Source organism: Osmerus mordax, chromosome 16, assembly GCF_038355195.1.
Source record: "Osmerus mordax isolate fOsmMor3 chromosome 16, fOsmMor3.pri, whole genome shotgun sequence".
Classification (NCBI taxonomy): domain Eukaryota; kingdom Metazoa; phylum Chordata; class Actinopteri; order Osmeriformes; family Osmeridae; genus Osmerus; species Osmerus mordax.
This window is the reverse complement of record NC_090065.1, coordinates 13,607,289-13,629,418: the sequence shown is the minus strand read 5'-3', so window position 1 is coordinate 13,629,418 and position 22,130 is coordinate 13,607,289. Positions and strand designations below refer to the sequence as shown.

General features: G+C 42.0%; 1 protein-coding gene across 1 annotated transcript in view; it reads left to right on the top strand.

The window, feature by feature from the left end:
- The window catches only part of asic1c (acid-sensing (proton-gated) ion channel 1c), a 58,462-nt gene extending 36,332 nt beyond the window's left edge, over positions 1–22,130 (top strand). Inside the window, exons 3-12 of the mRNA XM_067253233.1 lie at positions 13,085–13,235; positions 13,989–14,116; positions 17,965–18,115; positions 18,309–18,365; positions 18,684–18,837; positions 19,058–19,149; positions 19,488–19,567; positions 19,766–19,837; positions 20,719–20,771; positions 22,014–22,130. Coding sequence (XP_067109334.1) covers positions 13,085–13,235; positions 13,989–14,116; positions 17,965–18,115; positions 18,309–18,365; positions 18,684–18,837; positions 19,058–19,149; positions 19,488–19,567; positions 19,766–19,837; positions 20,719–20,771; positions 22,014–22,092 — 1,017 coding nt within the window. The 3' untranslated portion in view covers positions 22,093–22,130. The remainder of the gene's footprint in view (positions 1–13,084; positions 13,236–13,988; positions 14,117–17,964; positions 18,116–18,308; positions 18,366–18,683; positions 18,838–19,057; positions 19,150–19,487; positions 19,568–19,765; positions 19,838–20,718; positions 20,772–22,013) is intronic.

The following is a 22,130-nucleotide window of genomic DNA, read 5'->3' as shown; positions in this document are numbered from 1 at the left end:
TGAAGGCATGCCAGAACACCCACATGAGTTCGATTCCTTGGCAACCTTCACCCATAATAAAAGAAGGAAAACATTATTGAGCATTGATGTTTTATGTCTTTGTAGATTGAAAAAAAACAGTGCAGGTAATAAAGGTCATTTTTACGATAATAATTTGACACAATTGTCTTTGCCGCTTGGCTGAGAAACTGTAGTGGAATGAGCTGTGAGTGAAACCAATGACAAGTTTTCAGATTAGGCTGTGGTCTGGGGATTGACCTTGGATTATCACGTCCTTTATAAATGAAGGGCAAATTTCAGCTAAATGTCAGAAACTGGAGAGGCTCAAGGGCCCTAAGTATAGAGGGGGCTAATTAAAGATTCATGGTCCTCTCATGAGTTGTCCAGATCAGCCTGTTGATTTCAACGATGTGATAAGATGAGATGGAAATTCTGATTATCTTCTTCTGCACGGTATACATCACTGTCATGGTGGGTGCAATACTAAAACTCGATACATATCTATCAGCTTTCTCAAGAAGTAAATAGGAAAAACACTTGTCACTGAGCAGTCAGCCTAGTAAAAAATGGAACTGCTCACAGAATATATTCTCCTTTGTTCTTTCCGTATTTACTAATATTGACGGGTAACTAATTCAAAAGTATGCAGTGTTCCATCACATAGCTCCGACAGAGAGAAAACACATTTATGTGAGAGGAAAAAGGGAACTTTAGGTGTAAAACATATTCTGCCATACAGCATTGGGAAGAGCAGATGTTTCATCTAATGAGCTGGAAATGGGTGCAATGACATCGAGAAATCTTGTAGAGGAAATATCAAGCTACCAGAAGCAATTATTATATTCTGTGTTCTGGGTGCTGGTATTCACAAGAGGAGAAATAGTGTCTCAGATACATTAAGATGCTGGCAGATGGTAGATGCTAAATTACCAGAATTTTTTTACCATGTGGTATATTTCCATAATACAAACGTAGACCCTTAAGCTGCACTAGCCTGGTACTAACCAGACTCTCGTACATTGCATTTGTACAGAGAGTCTGGCCTTGCTCCATTGACAAGCGTTGACTTCCTTGTAGGCGGGTACTCTGTTGAAGTTTAAAACTATTGGATCTGCCCAGAGACACTCTGATCTGCCATAACCAATCGCTAGCGTTCGCCTTAGCCAATTCCTTCACCACTACTGTAACAGAGCTAGCTGCCGTAGCAGGAAAATCAAACTGTTACCGAACCCCGTGGGGAGGAGGGCCACAACATCATGGCCACCAACAAAACTCAGCAAAACTTGGTTTTCTTGCTCCGGCTTTAGCTGTTGGATATTCGGCAGTGTTGCCACAACGGACCGAATGGCTTTGTGCGCATCTTTCTCGGCCGCCATTACGGAACTACAACACAAACTAGCGCACGACATCAACATCATCGTTCTCAGCCACTCCCTCTGTTCGCTGATTCGCCGGTAGAAAATCAACCTGAAAAATCTGACTTACGTACCTCATGGCCAGACCTATGTACAGAAGTAAAAATAAAATTGAACGGAAGTACGTAGGAGGGCAGAGCCAGGCTAAAGCTGCAGTGCCATGAAAAACCTTTTTCAAATAACTTGCAGTTGTTTCAGCAGTTATCAAATATGAAATAATGGCATGGTTGATACATGAATCAGTCGACTTACTGTCCGTTAACTGCTCTGTGTAGAAAATGAACTCTAATGGTTATTATCATTCCTGACATGGTTTGAAGTCATCGATGTCTATATGCAGATATGTGACATGTGTCACATGCCATTTCTGGTATCGTCTTCATAAATGTGTCACTTTTAAATTGATTAAGAGAAAATGTTGCTGGGGTCTCCAAACTTTATCTGCGGCTGTTATGGATTGTCCATTTTTTAAGCAAAACTCTCATTTGATTATCCAAGTTAATCTCATGCTGCCCACTCATGGCATTACATAGTGTCTGTCTGAGCTGAGCTGGAGTGTGATCGATTGCCTCATTAATACCGGGAGGCGTTAGCTTTCAGCTCAACCCAACTCACAGCTCTGGTCGAGAGCCACCAGATAGGCCAGAGGAAATCATCTGTCAGTGAATACATGCAGGACTCATGCTGAAGCCGGCCTAATATCATTGATATTGATTACCAGGTTAGCGCTCTGCTGTGCCAACACTACAGCCGAGGGGTTGATACTAACACGTTTATCCTGATCCGGTGCGGTCCAGACCGAGCTCTAATGCTGGTGGTTCAGCCTGTCTCCTCAGATTGTTGGAAGGAGAACTTTTGGAGGAAGAAAAGACAGCGGCTGTGACTGTATTAGTTGTTGATCTGTTTACAAGACAGTACCTACTCAGATCTTCCAAACGGGCTGGATATGTACACCGTGCACCCTCACCAGGCTGTGAGGTTCTCTTCATTCCTGCAAGCTGTCTTAAGGAATGAAGAGAAGCAGGGTCAGGAATGAGACTGTCACCTCAGACTTTCTTTTGGAACGACTCACTCTTGACTGATCTTGACTCTGACCTGATGCTGCCAAAGGGGGGTGAGGAGGGTGAGGGGGAACGAGGGACTCAGACAGACAGGGTTGAAGGGGCTGGATGGAGAATTCACAAGCAAAGTAGGTTTTTATCCACACAGTGGTTTGTCTGGAGGTGTGAGCAGCTTGGTGCACTTTGAAGAAACAAAGAAAGAATTAGGGGCTGAACAGAGGTAGGAATGACCAGAGTGGAGAAAGAAAGAGACATTGTTGTTAGTCTGAGAAATGGGAGAGCGGGCTCTCGGGCCTTGACACCACGGTGACTCACCCCGGTCTCGGAGCCAAGCCTGCAGCCCAGTGAACAACTGGAAACAGGCATTAGGGGAAATGAAGGGAGGAACAGTTTGAAGGAGCTGGGAATTACAAGGCTATTCAGACCGTTAGGAGAGAAGAGGGTTGCACACACACCCTTAAAAACAACAAACATATAAACCTATACAGGAAAGAAAGACAAAAGAGAGCCACATACAAAATGCTAAATGTGTTTGTCCCGACAGGTAGCCCAGCTAGCGAGCGACTGCACAGTTAATGTAAGTACAGTATTGGCAGTCAGATCAATAGCTCTGAAGACTGATGATGAAAGGATGTTACGACTGGGGTGCTGGACCATGGATGCTGTTTTGCTGAGTTGCACATTGGCGTAGACAGCATACTGGGCGTGCCAGTCGACAGAAAGCCTTAGCATAATTAGCTTGTTAGCTTGTTAGGTTGAGACATTCGACTATGCACATCGGTCCATCTAAAACAAATGGGTGCCTGACTGAGACAGCCTGACTGAGACAGCCTGACTGAGACAGCCTGACTGAGACTGCCTGACTGAGACTGCCAGACTGAGACTGCCAGACTGAGACTGCCAGACTGAGACTGCCAGACTGAGACAGCCTGACTGAGACAGCCTGACTGAGACAGCCTGACTGAGACAGCCAGACTGAGACAGCCTGACTGAGACAACCATACTGAGACTGCCAGACTGAGACTGCCTGACTGAGACAGCCAGACTGAGTCTGCCTGACTGAGACTGCCTGACTCCTGGGATGGTGTCCCATCCATTTCTACACTGTTAATGTCACTTGTCTTGCTGTTCTGTATTTGATTATAATTGGGCGTAATCACCTGAGCCAACGCCTTTGGTTTAATATCAAATTATCTTTGATCTAGTTCCCTTCTCATGTCAATATCTTAGTTTTGTTTTGACTAATGGCATTTGCCATCCAAACTGGATTCTTCCAGTCAGTAAGAAACACCTCATTGAAGTGTTTCTCTTCTGACGAGTGAGTTGATATGCCTCAGTTTGTGTCACTGTACATAGGAAGTTGGAGATAAAGAGTTGCAAGATAGTTTTTATTACTTTGACCTCACCTTTCTATTTGATTGGTTTAGCCAGAGAGGTTATTAATTTCCACTGGTGCACATTGAAACATTTTACATTTAGATTAGGCAATAAAATATAACTTTTTATGTGAAAGGTCAAGGTATGCAGTCTCTGGTTATAAGTGCTGAATCATGACTTTCTCTATTAATTCTGAAAACACCACACTTTCTCCAGCTGGAATCCACACCATTTTCATCCTTATGTTTTTCTTTTATTCTTCATTGCCATTGTGTACCTACTGTATGTTCATGAACGATTTAAAATCTACAGAAAAAAAAACTTATTTCATTGTTTACATTGTATGTCATTTTATAGACATGCATAATAGTTTTATCAATTGGTGTGAAGGGGAATTTACTGCATGCTCCTTTAGGCCTTTTGCAAGTGCTTACTCTGCGAAATAGTGCTGTGGATGTGAAAATAACTAAAGTTAGAGAGTGTGTTCAAGTGGGGTGGGGGGGGGGGGATAAACCGACAGTGGCCTGATCTGTAGTGGTCGTGTTGGAGAGGAAGTGCAGGCAGCGAGTCTATCAAAGTGTGACTGCAGGCTGTGCACAGAAAGCTTGAGTGACAGAACAGTTCTGTTGCCTGAGATGGATTCTGCTTGCTCTGGGACCGGGGAACAAGAGAGTGTGTGAAGGCAACAGCATCTGTTATTTATTGATACAGACTGACTCTGCTTTCCAGCTGCCTGGGGAATAGACATGCGTTCAGGAAGACATGTCTGCAATTTGATTTCATAGAAAGTAATGCTCAGTGTCTACTCCTTCCTTGAAAACACACGATCGGGAGAAAACGAAAGGACCGTTTAGAAAGGTTACCACACAGAAAACATCACTGCTCGACTGTGTGAAGAATTTGAATGAAAAGCCTAACGCTCACTTGAGCTTGTAACGGTTGTGGAATGATCTTTAAGAAAGTCGGTTAGCTATGTGGCACAACATTTTCAATATCCTTATACATCCCTGATTAAGTGGATTCATGTATAAATAATTGTTTTGGGTGATCGATATTTCCCCTTCCTTTCGCATATTCAGTGAGCACAACGACACAGCATTAGCTTGTGTTTGAAATCTATTGTTGCTCTCCTCTGCTACTCCTATGGCATACTGAGTGGTCATAGATCCATGTAGACATGTAGAGAAGAGGCCACAAGATGTCACTCTCTGCTTAAGAAGAAGCCAGTCACACCCGGCCAGTAGGAGGCCAGTAGGAGGCCAATCATATGGATGGGAATTTGCATGCAGCTGGACCTCGTTATATTGGATGTGCTTGGGACGGTCTTCAACAACTATTTCATGAAGATAGAAAATATCATTTTGTCCCTTGGGTTCTCATTTGGACTGCTGCTCAGTGCTTCTGTGATGCGCATAATCATTAGTGTGTACACATACCTGGGGTGTTCAGTGTTCATAGACATGTTGGTACATGTTAAACACTGCACCAAAGGTACCTGGGGTGTTCAGTGTTTATAGACATGTCGGTACATGTTAAACACTGCACCAAAGGTACCTGGGGTGTTCAGTGTTTATAGACATGTCGGTACATGTTAAACACTGCACCAAACGGTTTGGGGTACGTTGATGTCTCGTCTCCACTGCCCTGCTGTCTGCGTGCGTTTCCGAGGTGTGTCTAATAGTTGCCAGGGAAGCGATGTGTGTGTGTGTGTGTGTGGGGGGAAGGGGAGGGGGAGAGGGGGGGGTGGGGGGGGGGGGGGGTGGTAGAGTTCTCACTGGCTCTCCAGCATCATGTCCACCCTCAGCCCTCCTAATGACTCCTCAGGATCTGAGCCTTGGTTCACAGAGGGAGTTTGTGTCTGACCACACTTGAATTGTGGAGCTACTCTCAAGACGAATCCCTATTGCCTGTCGATTTTGATTCAATCAGAAATTGTTAGATTTGGTTCCAATTGGATTGAGCATAACAGTCATTATATCTGTTGCAGTCCAATTGAATGATTTTTGCAAGGTCCCTCTCTTCTGGTCTTGTGCCAGACAGCACAGTACACATGATTTAGAATTTCAGTTGGAATATAATTTTTGGGGAATTTAGAAAGCCTATAGCATTTTTTGATGAAAAATCCATTATAATCTATTATTTCAAGCATCTGGGAAAAGTAAACATCGAATATTTATGAGGGCAAATACTGTCTATTTAGTTGGTTAAAAGATTTACCATAAAACGACTTACTCATGATGAACATGATATGAAAGGTGAGATGAAAGTTCACTGCATTCGATCTTTCATAACAATTTTATTTTATGTATCTATATTGCATCTACTGGGGCCAGAATCATAGAATAAGCCTTTAATAAATAAATATAAAGAATTATAACTAAATTAAAGAACTAAAGAAATATATTGAGAACTGTCTGAAAAAGCTTTAGAACTTTGAACAGTTGTCTACAGAGGTTTTGTGAAAAGAGAAACACGATTATTTAACTTTGCATTGAGCCTGACAGCACCACACTGATCAAGACGTATCTTGTGTTCTGCTTCAAGCTATAAAAAGATCTGCCTTAGCACAGGTCTTATCAGAAGAGAAATCCAATGAGATCATGTGATAATGTACAGTCCTGCATGAGAGGAGTGGGAGATATTGATTGTTTAAATATGGGCTTTGCTTTAACGGCTCAATATAGAGGGCTGGAATTAAAACAAGAGGAAAGGGGAATGGGGAACCAGAGTAAAAGGCCCCAGGGAAAAGTCCATACAGAAAGGGGGTGATGATGATTATCATGCATGACATACAGTATGTGACCCCTGGTGCTAACCATAATTGAAGCTCTAAATTGTCTCGCTGACTCTGTATGTTTCAGACACACAGTAGAGCTATAGACTTCTGAACCAGCCCCCAGAAGGCTTCCATAGAAAATAGGTTTTAGCAATTAACTTACCAGTTAAAATGCCTAGGTATCGACAGTTTTCGAAATAGGCAGGGAAAAATGTGTCCAGTTAATCAATAAAGAGGTAAACTGCAAGGATGAACTCTATGCACTAAATACACAAAATACAGTAATTGTACTACTTTGATCACAGTTTTAACTATTCCTACACATATACAGTGTGGTCAAGGACAGAACATGTTAGTTGTTCTTGCGAGGTCTTTCTGGAGACAGATCTAGAATTACTTTTAGGAGGACGTTGTCTACAGCTTTTTTTTTTATAGGCTGATTTATCTTTTTTTGTAAAAGTTAATCCGTTTAGCTTTTAGAGAAAGATGTTTGTCGGAGTTAAGTCTCATTAAAGCAGATCTAAATGTGAAAGATAGACATTTCTTGTGAGTAAAGCAACTTTAATTTCAAGTCATTCAAGCCATTGGTATTCTTTTTTGTCTGTTGAATTCAAATTCAAAACAAGATATGTTCTATAGAATGGACTGGAAGCTAAACTGCGTTTGACTTCTTCCCTACGGTTCACAACAGTGAGTGGTAGAGGATCATTTGAAGGCTTGTGTGACACAAGGACATCACCTTTACAATCAGATAAGATATGGCATTGGGTAGCAGAGCCATTGACATGCAAGGGCATACATTATGTAATGGAAGGGGAATATTTAGAGAACATGGCTTCATGGCTTGCAAATATTTTCGGTTGAGCCGTTAAACTCTTTTCACAAGTGTTCGTCCTCGGATATACATTTGTATCTGTTTAATATTCAGGGCTAAAGATTGGCATAGCCTTTTTACTTAATGAGTTTTGGGAGGCCATCAAAAAAGATGGATTAAAGAATAAGTCTTGGCCGTAACAAATGTCAGCAATGGTATTTTACTAAAAAAGCAATGCTCTTGACAGTCCTGGAAGAATGTGCTACATAATACATTTACATTTAGCAGACGCTCTTATCCAGAGCGACTTACAGTAAGTACAGGGACATTTCCCCGAGGCAAGTAGAGTGAAGTGTCTTGCCCAGGGTTACAACGTCATTTGCAAGCACAGAATCGAACCGGCAACCTTCTGATTGGTAGCCCGATTCCCTAACCGCCCGATTCCCTAACCCGCTGAGCCATCTGACCCCAGTACACCCATAATAGCGTCATTGGTCTTACCACAAAGCACAAGAAGCACTGACAGTAGTTAGAATGGATTTTTTTTCAGGTAAAATTTGGAAAGCATCTGGCTCAACATTATTAAAGGTGTCAAGGATGACAAGACAAATCCCCTTACACACATTCAGAATCAGAATCAGAAGAATCAGAAAGGCCTTAATTTTTATCGCCATGAATGTTTGCACAGACAAGGAATTTAGTGTGGCAGGAAGGTGCATACATTCAACATATAGGAGTAAATCTTAAATAAGTGGTGTAAGTTTAAACAAGTGTAACTATACTATACACAAGGTTCAAAGTCTAATTACTTAATACTAACTAATACTAAGGGGGTATTCATTTAGCACATGCTAACTTTTATCCAAAGCGACTTCCAAGAGAGAGCTTTACAAAAGATGCATGGGTCAATGATCATAAACAACCTTTTTGGTTCGTTTTGGTCCTGATGGACCACAGCCTTCTTCCGGAGGGGAGTGGCTGAAACAGAGTGTGTCCAGGGTGGGAGGAGTCGGCCACAATCTTCCTCGCACGCCTCAGGTTTGCAGGTCCTTGAGGGTAGGCAGATTGTAGCCGATTACCTTCTCAGCAGTGCGAATTAAATGCTGCAGTCTGCTCGTACCAGATGGTGATGGAGGTGGTGAGGATGGACTCAATGATGGCTGTGTAGAAGTGCACCATCATTGTCCTTGGCCGGTTGAATTTCTTCAGTTGCTGCAGGAATTACATCCTCTGTTGTGCTTTCTTGGTGAGGGAACTGATGTTCAGTTCCCACTTGAGGTCCTGGGAGAGGATAGTACCCAGGAAGCGGAAGGATTACACAGTGTTGACTAGGGAGTCGCACAGGGTGATGGGGTGAGAAGGGCTGTATTCTTTCTAAAGTCCACAACCATCTCCACGGTCTTAAGAGCATTGAGCTCTAAGTTGTTCTGGCTACACCAGGTCACCAGGTTGTCAGCTTCCCAGCTATAGTCAGACTCATTCCCACCAGAGATGAGCCCAATGAGGGTGGTGTCGTCCGCAAACTTCAGGAGTTTGACGGACGGGTGACTGGAGGTGCAGCTGTTGGTGTACAGGGAGAAGAGCAGAGGGGAAAGGACGCAGCCCTGAGGAGATCTGGTGCTGATGGTGTGTCGTAAATATCCATTTGAAGCAAATCTTTATTGAGAATTGTAACTGTCAATCAGATTAAACAGGAAGGGAAACCAATGAGTTCAAATCTCTTGACAATGTGTTCTATGATTTAGGCCATTCTTAACTTTTCATACCTTTGAACATCTGATTGTCATTTGGATAACTGTCTAGATGCCTGAATTGTCAGATCAGATCACTTCTAGGTGTAATTTGTTCCCTGCCTTACGAGCCCTGCAAGCTTGGACAGCCCCACCATAATCACAATATATCTTTATTTACCAGTCTAGTAACACTCCACACTTCCTCCTTTTTTGTAGAAGATCAAAAAATCAAAAGAAGAAGAAGCTACAAAAGCAATGACTTTCCACTGAAAATATGAGGGTATATTTTGCATTTGTGCCCACAGTAGTTGCATTTGCCAAATTTCCAATTGAGTACTAATAATGTAATGAATAGACCCATGAACAACAAAACGGCATCCTTTACATATAAGGCTGCACTACTTTGGGAGGACTTTTCCATCTTCAATATGATTCACATGTTGGTGTGTGGGGTAGTAAAACCCCCTCCCCATCTCCCATCTGGACCATTGGAGGGCCTATTATATCACTTAAGGAAAACTATTTCATCCACTGGCTCCACCTCATTCTTCATTTCAGAGTGGGGAGAGAAAGTAGCTGTGTCTCTCTGCTGCCTGCAGGTCCAGAGAGAAGCCTCTCATCGCAGCGTGGAGAGGGAGGAGTTGGGGCTCTCTGGACTGGCCGTGCACAATAAAGGGGGGAAGCCGAAGAAATCTGACAGTATTGTTTGGCTCTGAAGACAACGACATGAAGAGGAGGGAAACAATTGAGTAGGGGTACAGCTCTGTGTATTTCATAAGTAACTGATTGCTTTTGGAAGTGAAGCATTATTTTTTATTATTTTCTGCAATTATCACACACATTTTTCTGTTGATGTGAGATTGTGGCTGGTGCTAGCGTATCATCCTTTTCCTTGATGGAGTGAGCCCGGCAGTTTTGCTTCCTTGAAGAGCACTTTAATGTATCTTTGTTAGGATTCTCAGATCTCGAATCACAATATTTATCATTGGACATCTGGTATTTTGCTTTGACTTGATCTGAGAGAAACAGCATGCAATGCGAAGAAGCCACTGTGTGTAAGATGAAAAAGCCGAACCTTGACTACTGAAAGACTCTGTTTGATATTTATCAGCTGCCTGAGGAAAATAGATCATGGTAAATGCACCCACGTCAAAATCAGTCACTCAGGGGTCTACAACACCCGACGACGCCCTGGAGACTCTTGGAGGAGGTGCAGACAGCAATGAGCTGAAGCCAACATGGATAGAGATCACCGTGGCTTTCATGAAAAGGACCAAGGTCCACGGGCTGAAGTTTGTCTTCTCCCCAGACAAGACTAGACCACAGCGGTTCCTCTGGCTCCTGGCTTTCTTCATCTGCGTGGGACTACTGGCCACCTGGTCATGGAACAGGATCTTCTACTTTATGTCCTACCCGGCCGTCACCAAGATCTACATGGTCTGGTCTCACAACATGTCCTTCCCAGCTGTGACTTTTTGCAACAAAAATGTATTCCGGGTGTCGAGTCTCACAAAGGCTGACCTCTATCAGAGCGGCTACTGGATGGACTTGATGTACGCCAACCACACAGTGATGGAGAGGAGTCTGGCCATCCTTAGGGACAGCCACAAGCACAGTCTCCTCAGCCTTCTGGACTTCAAGGGTTACAGCCCTCCTCCACATGACCACATTAACACCACTGAGATGATTGGCAGGCTGGGTCACCAACTGGAGGACATGTTACTGGACTGCAGGTTCCGAGGGGAAAACTGCACACACAGGAACTTCAGCACTGTACGTACAAATACACAGAGAGAGAGAGAGCAAGAGAGCGAGAGAGCGAGAGAGAGAGAGAGGATGTTTTTGAGGTGTTGATGTGAATAGTATTTACTAGGAATGAATTATTCAGAAAGGGTTGTGAATAATTTGTCAAGGCATACAAAGTCGAGCTTTTTGTTTACATATTGAAGGATATCTGATTTTGTTCCTGCTCAGACTGCTAATAGACCTGTGTTCCCTTCAGTCTGATATCTTTTCATATGCTTCATGTCTTTCTTTTGTCTTTCTCCTGTTTGTCTGTTTGTGACAAATGCAGGAAAGACAGATAGGAGCATTAATAATTCACACGTTGTAAATTAGTTCAAATGATTTCTTGATCTAAAAATTCAGATTGGGACAGTATACCGGCTTTAAAAATTCAAATTCCCTGGAGGATGGTTGGTTAAGACGAATCCCAGTGTTAGTGTCTCCTCATAGATGCTCCTATTTTCCATTTTTGGCAAATTTATGCATTAAGTAGACACAAGCTATTTCTCAACCATACAGATCGGTGAATGTGACTTGACACCTTGCACAAATCAAGCTGCTGTCAGTCCAATTGTGGAGAATTTTATCGCCAGTTGGTTCTGGTTTTATCTGATGAAATGAGATTCCATCTTAATGAGGACTTTTGTCCTTATATCCAGTCTTTTGTCAGCTAGAATAAAGAACACTCCTCACGAAATGGCCATCTCCATCCATTCACAGTAAGCCTTTGCTGAGATTTAAGTAAATTGTCCGATTTTAGGTCACATCTTATACATAGAACATAGACATAGCCATTTTGGGTCAGAAGAAGCCAGTTATTTCAAGGCCCTCGTTAAAGGCAGCAGCAGGATCCAGAGCCCTGTCAAGTCTGTTTGAGCCCCATGTAGGTCTGTCTCGACATGGGCGGCTGGCTCTGATCCCCTGGCTACGCTGCACTGTCAGAGTTAGCACTATCATCCCTCTCCCTAGAACTTCCCTTCACTGGATGTTGAAATGGAAACCTTGAGCCCAGGGGGCATAGAACTGCTCTTCAGAGTTAAATATAGAGCTGCAGCAACAGACTATTAAGCCGAGAACATGGATTACTATTGAATCCTGGGACGCGGCTGATCTCAACCTTTGCTTGGCTCTGTCAGTTAATTCACCAGGTCAGAAAGGAAAGGATTGATTAATGTTCTTCGTGTGTGTGCGTATGTGAGTTTTAGGAAAGCTTTTGTGTACCAATGGGGCTTATCACATCTTGGGAATATGAAGAAACACATGGGTAATCACAGTATGACACTCATGCTTAGAACTGATAAAGCCTTTAGAAGGGTTTGTGACCAATCAATTCCACACTCCACATTCCAACTCAATTAAATCACTCAGCCTGCAAACTGTATTCAGATTTGAATACTTTCAGAGCCTTTATCCTTTTTAACTTGCAATCTATGGTAATTTATAGCTCCCTGCTCTTGTCATCTGTAAAAACCTGATTCTGTGGTCTGGGAATCACCTGAGGCTTGTTTCTGTTCTGTTGGCAGATATGATAATAAAGTTACCGGTTGCATATAGAATTAGTAAAATTGAAAAATGCCTAAATGTGTAATTTGTTTGGAGTGGTGCTTCTTTGAGAGATTGTAAAAATATGAAGAGGGATTGCTGTCTTTAGTAAAGCCAGCCGGGTATTTGCAGCTGGTGAACCGTGCATTGGCGTGCATCATAAATACCATCAGCTTCATTGACACAAATGCATCCTTCCAATAGACCCTTAAGACACCAGACACATGAATTGCTTCCGGCAATCCAATTTAGGGTGGGGCGGGTTGTGAGTGTGTGGAGCTGTATTGCATTTGGATCATCTAGAATTTTCCATTTGTGATACTTTAGAAGTCTGTGAATTCCTCAGGAGGAGGAGAAACGAAATAGAGTAAAGATTGCCTGTTGGCACTCAAGAATTTTCATTAAATCCTTGATTGGATCAGAATCCTGTTTAGGTTTTATTTGTTATTTTCCCCCAAATAATTACAGCACCACTGCAGACATGAACTGCCTACAAATCCACAGCTTAATAGAGAAAAAACAGTTAGTGTCAATGGAAATGCATTTGCATTGCATTCACAAGTGTGGTGTTCTTTTCCCAGATCTACACTCGCTATGGAAAATGCTACACCTTCAACTCTGGACTGGACGGTAACCCACTGTTGACCACATTAAAGGGTGGCACAGGAAATGGGCTGGAGATCATGTTGGATATTCAACAGGATGAATACTTGCCAGTTTGGGGGGAGACAGGTGAGTGGACAGTTGTCTCTCTTTAGTATGCTCATTTACATGGCCCTGCCGGTTTTCCATAAATATTGTGTACCTTTTCTCTACTATGAAGTTTTCTCCATGTAATGGACATAATACAACTTTTGGTGAGTTGTGAGTATCCTGGCTAAGAACCCACATGGTCTTATAGCAAATTATCATAAAAAGATACATACTGTATTCAATAATCTCAATGTTTGTTTAGAATTTTTTTTTGATTTTCCATTAAACCATGTAGCATTTTCTACAGCACATATTGGACCAAAGTATGGACATAGTATGGCTGTGTTATACAGATCCTAACCAATGTGAAAGATACCCCCCCCCACCCGAACCCACCCAACCATCCCAGTTTGTCCCTTTAGATCCAGATCTCCACAAGAATAATTGTCTATAATCTCTATTTTCAGATATTTAGTTTGTGGTTTAAACTATAGACATAGTTTCAGACAGACATTACATGTAACAAAGCAAAATCATTGTAATGTTGCGTTCCCTAACCAATCTTTCCTTTATTTAGACACTTTTAGGACTGTCTTCAAAATCAATCATTTGACGATGTATTTCATAACCAACGGACACATGCTGCACACCATTAGCACTGTGATTAAGCCTACATACTTTGATACAATGCATCCACTGACCACACGAACAACCAGTGATGCCTCTTGCCAGAGACAGAGAGGCTCTTGTTGTCTTTCTGTTGTTACATTGTTTGGCCTGCTGTATCCACAGACGAGACGTCCTACGAAGCAGGCATCAAGGTTCAGATCCACAGCCAGGACGAGCCCCCGTTCATAGACCAGCTGGGATTTGGTGTGGCCCCTGGTTTTCAAACTTTTGTGTCATGTCAGCAGCAACTGGTACCTAAATGCTCAGCCCTCTTGCACAAACACTAACCCTTCCAACCTCAACCTCTGGCTTATCTGCTTCTATCTGTGTTCCTTCCGAACCCTTTTGTTCTTTTGTTATCCCTTGTCTGTGTCTTAGAGTCTGGAGCCAAATCAGTGCTGCTGACTCACCTCATGCATGAAACGAGTAACCATAACATGTTAGCATTTTACAACGCAAAATGTATTGTCTGAATACATCGAAGCAAGAAAAGGATTCATGAAGATTAAAAAAACAAATTGATGAAAGGATGATTGGATGTACCAAGCATACATTTCTGTTGCTGTATTTACACTGATAGTGAAGCTGGAGCCACCTCAGGCTGGACAGTACCCAAAAACATCTGATAGCTCAACAGTTAGTTTTCCCATTCCAGGGCGCCTGGGTGACAATTAGCATTATGTTGCTGTGACTGCCAGGAAAATTGTGTTCAGTCATGCAGACCAACAGTAGGCAGAGTATTATCATTAAAAATACTTTTAGTGAAATGCACAGAACCGTAGCTAGCCTTTGTCAACATTTAAATTGTATTTTTTGCACCCTGATTGAAAGAAAATTAGCTTTTCTTTGTTCAAAATGTATACAGCTCAATGTGAGTTCAATCATCTTAAAAGGAAGATGAGGAAATTACATTTTGACTGGTATTTCAATAGCTGTGTTAAGAGAAAATTATACTGCTTCAGTGTTTTTTACTTGAATGATGCTGTTGAGCTGCAGATCCCAGTACAGAAGATATGGATGTTACATCCTGATCAGAATGCTTTCTAGAAGATTTGCTGTGATAGACTTCGGTCAACAATCAACATACAGGTTTCGGAATTCGAGTAGACATGTGCTCTACTGACAGAGTTTATGAAAATATGGTCAATTCCAAAGTGCCAACCAACCATGTGTTGTTAGGGAATATTTCACTGTTCTGTAAAAGGGACCTGGTAATTGTGCGATAGGAGCAGGTCAGGCATTGCCACATGTACTGTACTGGTACAAGATACTGACGTTTTGCATTCTTATAATAAATGCATCCCTATGTGGAGTACACTACAAAACTTTCTTGACTTTCTGGAGGTCACTGGACCCCTGTAAATACAAGAGGCCAGTGGAGCCATTAAACCATACTGCCAGATTAGTCTAATATATCAACTGGAAACTATACGTCAGAAACCCATAGAGAGAGAGAAATAATTGAACTTCAATGTATGCTTGTAATAATACAGTACCCCAGACCGTGTGACAGGTTGGCACAGGTCCAGAATGCCCACAGCACTGTATATTGATCTCACAGCAAAACCAAATTAAATCCCAATGCCTTCATTATAGTTTGTGGTTCAATTACATACTTAGAGGAAGAAAAGAGCATTCATCATTTGGGTAGAAATGATAGATTAAGTGGTCCAATTATTAGAACTGGGCAGTGACAGGACAGTGAAATAACCCAACACCACTAATGGGATGTTCAAATGATGCCAAGAAAGTAATGTCGGCATGTCTAAATGTAAATGTTGTCCCCATGGTGAGTGTTCAACAGACAATCATGGGGTTATGGAAGCGGTACATTGAACAATTAAAACGGACAGTTGGACACCACAATCTGCCCTCCAAAACGTTTACTCCTCTTGACTGGGAATTTCGGTTTGATGAAGACCAGCATAACTGTACATAACCATAAATCAACGTCATGCTGTTCTTTGTATGTAACAAATGACTGGTTATTTTGAATACCGTTTTTCAGACTGCCATCAATGCCAGGATACAGACATGTTTATATGCTGTACGTCAATCCAAATGAATTAGTCTGTCATTTAGGTGTAATAGGAATCATTTATCATACTCCATCTCAACAAATCTTAATTGAGTGATTCAATCCTGAGATACATACCATCGTTTAATTTAAGTGGTCCCATAAAACATATTTTGTGAACAGATCAGTGGAACACTCACTCTTAAAGGTTAATTGCTACGTCATCAGACCTTCAGAGAGATGCACTAATGAGATTTGGCCACCGTTCAGATACACGCAGAATCTACTAACTAAATTCTTCTAGCCAAATTTGAGTCATAAATGAGGAGGACATGACTGAATGTTTTTTCGAACCCCTTAAAACTCCTTCCGTACTGTGCTCCGAGGGAGTTTCAGATTGTCTGGGATTCTGTAACATGGTTCAGATTCACTCTCAATCAGAGCCTCCTTAGCTCCACGAGCTGGGCTTCGGGGTCGCTCCCAGCTTCCAAACATTTGTTTCCACCCAAGAGCAGCGGGTAGCGTACTGTGTGTGTTCCCTGGTTCGCTGCATGCCATAAGCTATTGTGAGAGCCAATCCACTTCACACCCCCATCGACCTCCCCCCTTCCACCCCACCCCCCTTCATGTGGCTGTGGCAACTATGTTCTCAGCTTTTAGCCGTCCCGGGTCAATATAGGCACCAACACATTGGAATAGTTCTTAACATTCCCCATACCTTCTAATCCGACCAACCAAGTCTTCATCGCTTTACCATGCTCTCAATGTTTTATGTTTGGCATTTCTATCTAAACAGGAAAACATTTTTAGATACTTTTTATCTAGCTAATGCAACAAGTCTTCTCAAAGTTTCATTTAGTTTGATGATCCACTCTGAGGAAAGCACTCTCTATAGAGATGTGTTTCAATGAATACCTCATCAAGTTTGCAATTCCTCGCCACCGCATGGCTTACCAGCACTATCTTAGCTGCTCGGAACTTAAGGACTGCAAATTAAGTTATGAGGAGTGATAGTCAGATTTAGAAGACCTTGTGGTGGACCAATACTTGGGTAATTTTAACAATGTGAAGTGCTATTTAGTATCCCTTTGAGCAGTGAGTGAAAGCCTGCTCAAATTGATTGCATTTTAAGGTTCTGGTGTTCTGTTTAAACAAGCTATTTCTGTGATTGGTAGGGGGCAACAGTCCAGTAATTGCTGTAAATAGATCCTTAATAAGGACACTAAGAAACTCATGGAGGAAGAAATGCTGTTGCAGCCAATTAAGCTAAATTGACCAAAGGGTTTCTTTGAAGTGTTTTAGTTTGAACATGTGCTTCAAGTTGCTCTTTTAGCTAAGTCCAGAAAGACTACATGGTTTAACAAATGTGACCTCTCAGAGTAGTAAGTACATAAAAGTCTACATGTACATGTCATAAACTTAGATGTGTTCCATCTCTAGAAAGACTACATTTTATCCCTATGATTCAATGTAGTGTGATGACCCACTAAAAACATCCCACACGTTGCAACTTGGTTTTCATTTTCACAAATCCACGCCTTCACCATGTCTGACTTTCCTTAGATAGGTTGTCGTGGTAGTTATGGTTTGGTATAAGGTGTGTAATAGCCTCTTAACTATATTCATTTCCTTCATCTTTAAACCTCACCTTGTAATATATTGTATCACATTCTCAGGGTTGGTTAAAAGAATGTCTTCCATTGATTGTGGTGTCCTATCTGAAGTTACATTGTAGATACGACTATATTGAGCCTATCTCCATTTCCCCATGGTGCTCTGCTTTCTCCACAGGGCTAGACCCGCATCAATTTTTCTGCATGGTGTCTGCTTGCTGTGAGCCGTCTTTCCCAGAAATACAATCTCCAATTCTAATTGGAATGTGAGATGCTAAAAACATCTAAAAAACCTGACAAAAGATGGCCTCCTTGCCCTTATTGTGTTTGGTACGTTTCTGTAGCATTTTTGTCTGCTTGTGTACTCTTCTCTGTTTGGCTTTGCACTGGACTGGGAGCTGGGCTTGACTCCATCTGTTATTGACGTGGCCCTGTGTGTCGATGCTGAGGGCAGTTCTCCTCTCCTCAGCTCCAGTACCTGCCCCCTCCCTGGGGAGACTGCAAGTCCACTCCTATCGACTCCGAGTTCTTCTCCACGTACAGCATCACAGCCTGCCGCATCGACTGTGAGACACGCTACCTTGTGGAGAACTGCAACTGCAGGATGGTCCACATGCCCGGTATACACACATACACACACATACAGACATACAGTTGTGGATAGCAAGCAAATAAAGAATGTCTCTTGTCTGGTTTTATTGTAATTGTAGCCATGTCAGACGTAACTAGACCCTATAGAAGGATGGGTGTCAAGATGTTATTAGTAAAGATGAAAATGTTTGAGAATTAACATTTGTCTGTGTTGTGCTGCAGGATCCTCAACAGTGTGCACACCTGAGCAGTATAAAGACTGTGCAGACCCAGCTCTCGGTGAGGCGACAGTTTTCAGATCAAACAGAACGATATCACATCCCACCATCACACCATAAAATCACACCATCACATCACACCATCACATCACACAATCACATCACACCATCACTCCTTTTTGTCTAGTTAAAAACTTTATAAACAATCTATGTCTTTCCCAGACATGGATTAAGCCCAGTCTTAGCCTAAACCCTTTTTCAATGGAGCTCTTCATGTAATCTTTCTCTAACTTTAGGAGTAGGCTTAATCCATGTCTGGGAAAGTGGGCCTATGAATAAATAAAAACTTGAATCTATGTATCACTGGTGTCCTTTATAGACTTCTTGGTGGAGAAAGACAATGATTACTGTGTGTGTGAGACACCCTGCAACATGACACGCTATGGGAAGGAGTTGTCCATGGTTAAGATTCCCAGTAAGGCCTCTGCCAAGTATCTGGCCAAGAAATTCAACAAGACTGAGCAATACATTGGGTAAGTAGTATTGGATACCCTGGTTGGTTAGGGGCATAGCACATCAAAAACCCTAGATGTCATACTTTACATTCTACTGAAAAGCAAATCATGCCATGACTTCCATGATTCCCCTTGAAATGGAGATAAAATACATTTGACTTGACTTGACTTGAAAGCAGATGTACCACAAATCTGGTGGCCAGTGACAACATTGTATTGGACTATTCTTTCATTCCAGAGAAAACTTATTGGTCATGGACATCTTCTTTGAAGCTCTGAATTATGAGAAGATTGAACAGAAGAAGGCTTATGAAATCGCCGGGCTACTGGGTAAGTTAAGATTCACCCTTCAGAAAGCCAGGAGTCATGAACCTGAACAGCAGACACTCCACGTTGACTGATAACTAAACCTTCCCAGGGCTGCTCATTAGAAACCCCCGGTAACTTAGCCGCATGTTTTTTTAAATGTATTTAAATAACCGACTGCACCTGAAACCAGCACTAGCGTGAGTCAGATGTCACGCTGAGGCTGGAAAGACAGCTTCTGACAGTCCTGCTAAGCTGACTGTAAGACACACTTGAGTGAAGGTGACAGTGTCAGGAATGGTTTCGTGCAATGTGCCATTACCTGTCCACATCCGTTCACCCTCCGTCGCCCATCTGTCCAGGTGACATCGGTGGCCAGATGGGACTGTTTATTGGAGCCAGTGTTTTAACAATACTGGAAATATTTGACTACTTGTATGAGGTAATGTGTTTTTCTTAATTGTGTATCATAGCCTAGAACCTAATATAGTGCAACGTATGTATTCTTATCTATACCGGTATGAAAATGTGCATGGGAAAACATTGAAGTTCCAAAGATGTTCTACACATGTTTGACATTTATGATTCCTGCTAAATAACTGGTATGTGTTTTGTTGTAATTTGATTTTCTCACATTTAGGTGTTTAAGGATAAGGTTTTGGGTTACTTCCTAAACAAGAAACGACCCCGGCGTTGTCAGAGCGACAATCTGGTAAATGGAACCTCCCAAAATGAACTGGTTTGTACCTGAGATGTAACGAAACAGAAACTCAAGCCTTTTTCATCACCCACGTTCGATATGGAATCTTAGTATTAATTTGACTGTAGACAGGTTTCATCCATCTAAGGTACTGAAAAGGCTTGGGTTTCTGTTTCTGCATGAGTTCTTTGCATGCCTGGTTGCTTCAGTTTTGGAGTCTGGCACGTTAGCTGATGTGGAAGACAAGGTCAGAGAGATGTCTGGGATGCACTTGAGCGACTCAGCTCAAACTTTCCAACAGGCTCTAGTTGTACATACTACAAAACATATGGAAAGTATTCAGTGTTTTTGACTGGTTTTGGTGGTTAACAATTTATTTTAGAGGTTCTACTTATTTTAGAAATCATCCAAACAACGTACAAAGAAACAAGAAATAATGTCATATAGATCCAGATGGACAGGGTTTCCACTCATGTCATGTGATCATCCATTATTTGAAGAAAAAAAAGTACATCACAATCTTTTTCTCTTCTGCAAATTCATTCACCTCTCCACTTTCACAATGTTGAAATCAAGGGCATATTGGGAAACCAAATGATTTGGTTGTTGTAAAGCAAATAATTATTATACACAAGAGCCAGGCAAAAGTGACCAACCATGGTTTTGTACTATCTGGAATTGAAACCAAATAGCTGAGGTACTATCAGAGGTAACAACATCTGACTTAAATATTAGTGTTTAGCGCACTCCCATACACAGCCGCAGAAAGGCTGTTCCCATGCAACTGTGCATAACTTGCGTGGGGGCATTACTGCTCTACTTATCAGCTCTGCATTGTGTTTTTATTTTCATTTCAGTCACCCTCATCTTTCTTTTCATCATGTCTATTCCAGGAGTTTCCAGAGAACCCAACCAGCCCTGGTGTCACGCCTAATCATGCCCCCAGGTAGCAACCCCATTGATAATAGTTCCTCCTTCCCATACTGTCCCTCTTTTTCAGCCATTCTTGGGATCATTTCATACATGATTTCCTTTCTGGTGAGCAATACTTCCAAAGTGCTGGTTTGGTGAGAAACTCTTAAAGCTACTTTGTATTGAAAGTAGTAGTGGTGGCGAGGTATGAAGCTTTCTGAGCGAATTCTTAAGAGTGACTGACTTTCAATTTCCTGTGTGAAATTTCTTCAGAGGTCCTTGGCCTATAAAAACAGAATGTGTTGGTTGGATTCTCTCCCTGTTGAGGGTTGTACAAATAGCCTCTACACGATTGCTTCAAATGAATAATTAAGCTGTTTTCTTTCCTTTAGGGTAAATGCAGTTTCCTGAGAAAAACAAACAAACATATATATGATTTGGTTTAAATAGCACAACAAAAGCTGTTTTTATCTTCTTGCTTTCCCGCAGCACAGACTACCATGTACTACGTAGGGTCATTGAGTTGGAGCTGTGCCCAATAACATCACTAGATGCATTCCTTTGTGATGTCATCACTGGGTTGCATGCAGTACGTTTGCACTATTGCAAATGGTTCTTTGTCTGCTGGAACAGAGCTACTTTACACCCCATCTATGGCTGTTGCTTATCTGATCCACACCTCAGCAACATCAACTGAAACAACCAAAAATGGCATTAGATGTACGCAGACATACAGTACAGTATGATATGAATGTATTTGGATGTCGATAATTATGCAGGACTCAACATACCAATACTAAGACAAGGACTAAAAATGTTTGTTGTTTTTTTTTTTTCTCCTTCCCTCCTTTATTCTTGTCATAACCCTCTTATCTTTCCCACCTATTCATTATACTCCATCCACACCCTCTGAAACATACTGACCTGCCTGTCATTTGCACTGCCCGCCCTATCCTATTTCATCTCCAATCATTGTTCTTTGAACTTTTCTGTCCATATTGGTCATCCATAATTATACTTTTGCGTTTGTTTGACCCATTGTTGCTGTGCCATCTTATTATAAATTGATATGATTCTTTTTTTATTGTGTTTTGGTGCACCCGGCCCTGGTGATTTTCCCGTATTTAAATTTTGTACGTGTCCCATCTGTTTTTCTTCCTGTCACATTCCCTGCCATATTTTCCTGTGACCCATCACCCTCTCATCGTGACTCCCATCACCCTTCCCTTAATATGGTTGAACTCCTCCTCCCTCCTTCCTCCCCCTTGTGTTGCAGAGCACCTGTGACACCCTCCGGAGTCACTCGGACAGTCTCGGATACACGCCGAACATGTTACCTCGTCACCCGACTCTAGGAAACTTTGAGGAATTTGCTTGTTGACGACATAAAGAA